Source organism: Hipposideros armiger, unplaced genomic scaffold (assembly GCF_001890085.2).
Source record: "Hipposideros armiger isolate ML-2016 unplaced genomic scaffold, ASM189008v1 scaffold_9, whole genome shotgun sequence".
Taxonomy (NCBI): Eukaryota; Metazoa; Chordata; class Mammalia; order Chiroptera; family Hipposideridae; genus Hipposideros; species Hipposideros armiger.
Window position 1 is genome coordinate 4170867 of NW_017731359.1, and position 2071 is coordinate 4172937.

The 2071-nt window shown below is 42.2% G+C and overlaps 1 protein-coding gene across 1 annotated transcript in view; it reads right to left on the reverse strand.

Moving 5' to 3' along the window:
* CDH1 (cadherin 1) overlaps positions 1–2071 on the reverse strand; it is a 72929-nt gene that overhangs the window by 20833 nt on the left and 50025 nt on the right. Inside the window, exons 5-7 of the mRNA XM_019654760.1 lie at positions 1971–2069; positions 1688–1843; positions 536–680 (exon numbers count right to left, since the gene is read on the reverse strand). Of these exons, the coding sequence (XP_019510305.1) occupies positions 536–680; positions 1688–1843; positions 1971–2069 (400 nt within the window). The remainder of the gene's footprint in view (positions 1–535; positions 681–1687; positions 1844–1970; positions 2070–2071) is intronic.

A 2071-nucleotide genomic window follows, 5' to 3' on the forward strand; every position in this document is an offset into this window, starting at 1 on the left:
ATTTTTTCAATTTTATTATTTTTTATATTAGTTTCAGGTGTACAAAACATTATGATTAGACATTTACACCCCTCAAAAAGTAATAACACCCCCCAAGTCTACTACCCCTCTGACATCGTATGTAGCTGTTACAATACCATTGACTATATTCCCTATGCTGTACTTTACATTTATATATATATAAAATTAAATATATATATTTAATTATAGTTGACATTCAATATTATTCTACTTCAGGTGTACAGTGCAGTGGTCAGGCATCTACACAACCTATAAAGTGATCCCCCTGATAAGTCTAGTACCCATCTGGCATCCTACATAATCTTTACAACATTATTGATTATAGGGGAAGGTTTTCAAATTGTTCCTATTGTATACATTTCTGTAGATAGGGTGTTACATGTGCACAACACACACACGCATCAAAAGTTCTGTCCCCATGAAGAGCCTGACCCCAAACGCCAACCCCAACACTTTGAGGTCCAAAGAATCTAAGTGTCTTTCTGGGTATTCAGCTCCTGGTTTTTGGACATACCTGGAAGAGCACCTTCCATGACAGATCCCTCAAAGACCTGCTGGGTAAACACTGGCCTGTTGTCATTCTGATCTGTCACTGTGATCACAATCTCCATCGGGTCCTCAACTGCATTCCCATTTGAAGACACAGCATGAGAGTAGAGCTGCAAGAGCCAAGTGAGGGTTACTTGGGCCCCGAGGAAGAAGAGGTGGGAGAAGTGGTCTGGCCAGAGCAAAGTGGGCTTCACCTGGCTCCCCCCCACCTTTTCCCACTCTCTGATACTCAAGTATATGGACCCTCAGAACAGAGGCCTTTTCTCACACACATGCTACTGCCTCAATGAGGTCATGACACTGATTGAGGTCATGACATGTGAAGCCCCATGGGCTGGAGAACAAACCCATCAGGTCAGAGTTTCCATTCCCCACACAGGGCTGGGAAGCTAGGCCTAGGAGCTAAAGGTGGAAGAAGCCTAAAACACTGTGACTTTTTCTAAGGAAGGTAAAATTTGCTCTGGCCACTCCAGTCGTGTTTCCCCCAGATTTTCCTGCATTTGGCATCAACCTCCCAGCTTCCCTAAGCTCACTCAGCTACCAAGGCCCAGAAATGGATTTTGCTTCCCAGCGTCATCAATGGGCTCTTCCTTTGGGTCGGGGACTTTTAGCTCCAAGAATAGGTTGACATCTTGGGTTTAGACCAGGGGTCAGCAAACTGTGGCTCGCGAGCCACACGCGGATCTTTGGGTACATATATGTGGCTCTGAAGTAAAATAGAAAATGAAAATAAAACTATCATAGTTTCATTTACAAAATTTTTACAGGATATGATTCACATAATGGTGATTTCATTTGTTTTATGGCTCTCGAATAATTTTTAAATTGTTGTGAGGGACAGGATTGGCTCTTCCATCTCAAAAGTTTGCCAACCCCTTATCTAGATGCATGCATGATACATAAGGACACTCACCTCTTTATTCCTAACAAGGAAAAATTTAACAACCCCCAATTTTTCCAGGTTCTTCTATCAATTCTCCTTATCAACAGGTCAAGAGGTATCAAATTAAGCTCTTTATATGTCCAGAGCATCATACCTAGGGATCCAATATGGGTTGACCAAAAACTTTTGGAAGCATGGGACCTTATCATCAATAAGCTTCTAAGAGATACTCACAGTGTACTTGGCAATAGCTTCTCTATCCAGAGGTTCTGTCACCTTTAGCCATCCTGTTTCTCTTTCAATAATAAAGATACCAACAGGGGGTGCGTCAGCTCCTTGGCCAGTGATGCTGTAGAAAACCTGTGTTTCTTTGTCCTTGTTAGATTTGATCTGAAGACAAACATAGAAAGAAACAGAATGAACAAGGAAGAATCCTTACACTAGATCTTTCCCCTTTCTCTCCTTGGTCCTTCTCTTCCAAATTCCTCCTAAAGAAATAGAGAATATCCTTCTCTACCTGAACCAGCTTCTTAGGAAATGGGCCTTTTTCATTTTCTGGGCAGCTGATAGGAGGAATAACCCAGTCTCTCTTCTGTCTTCTGAGACCATGGTGGGAGT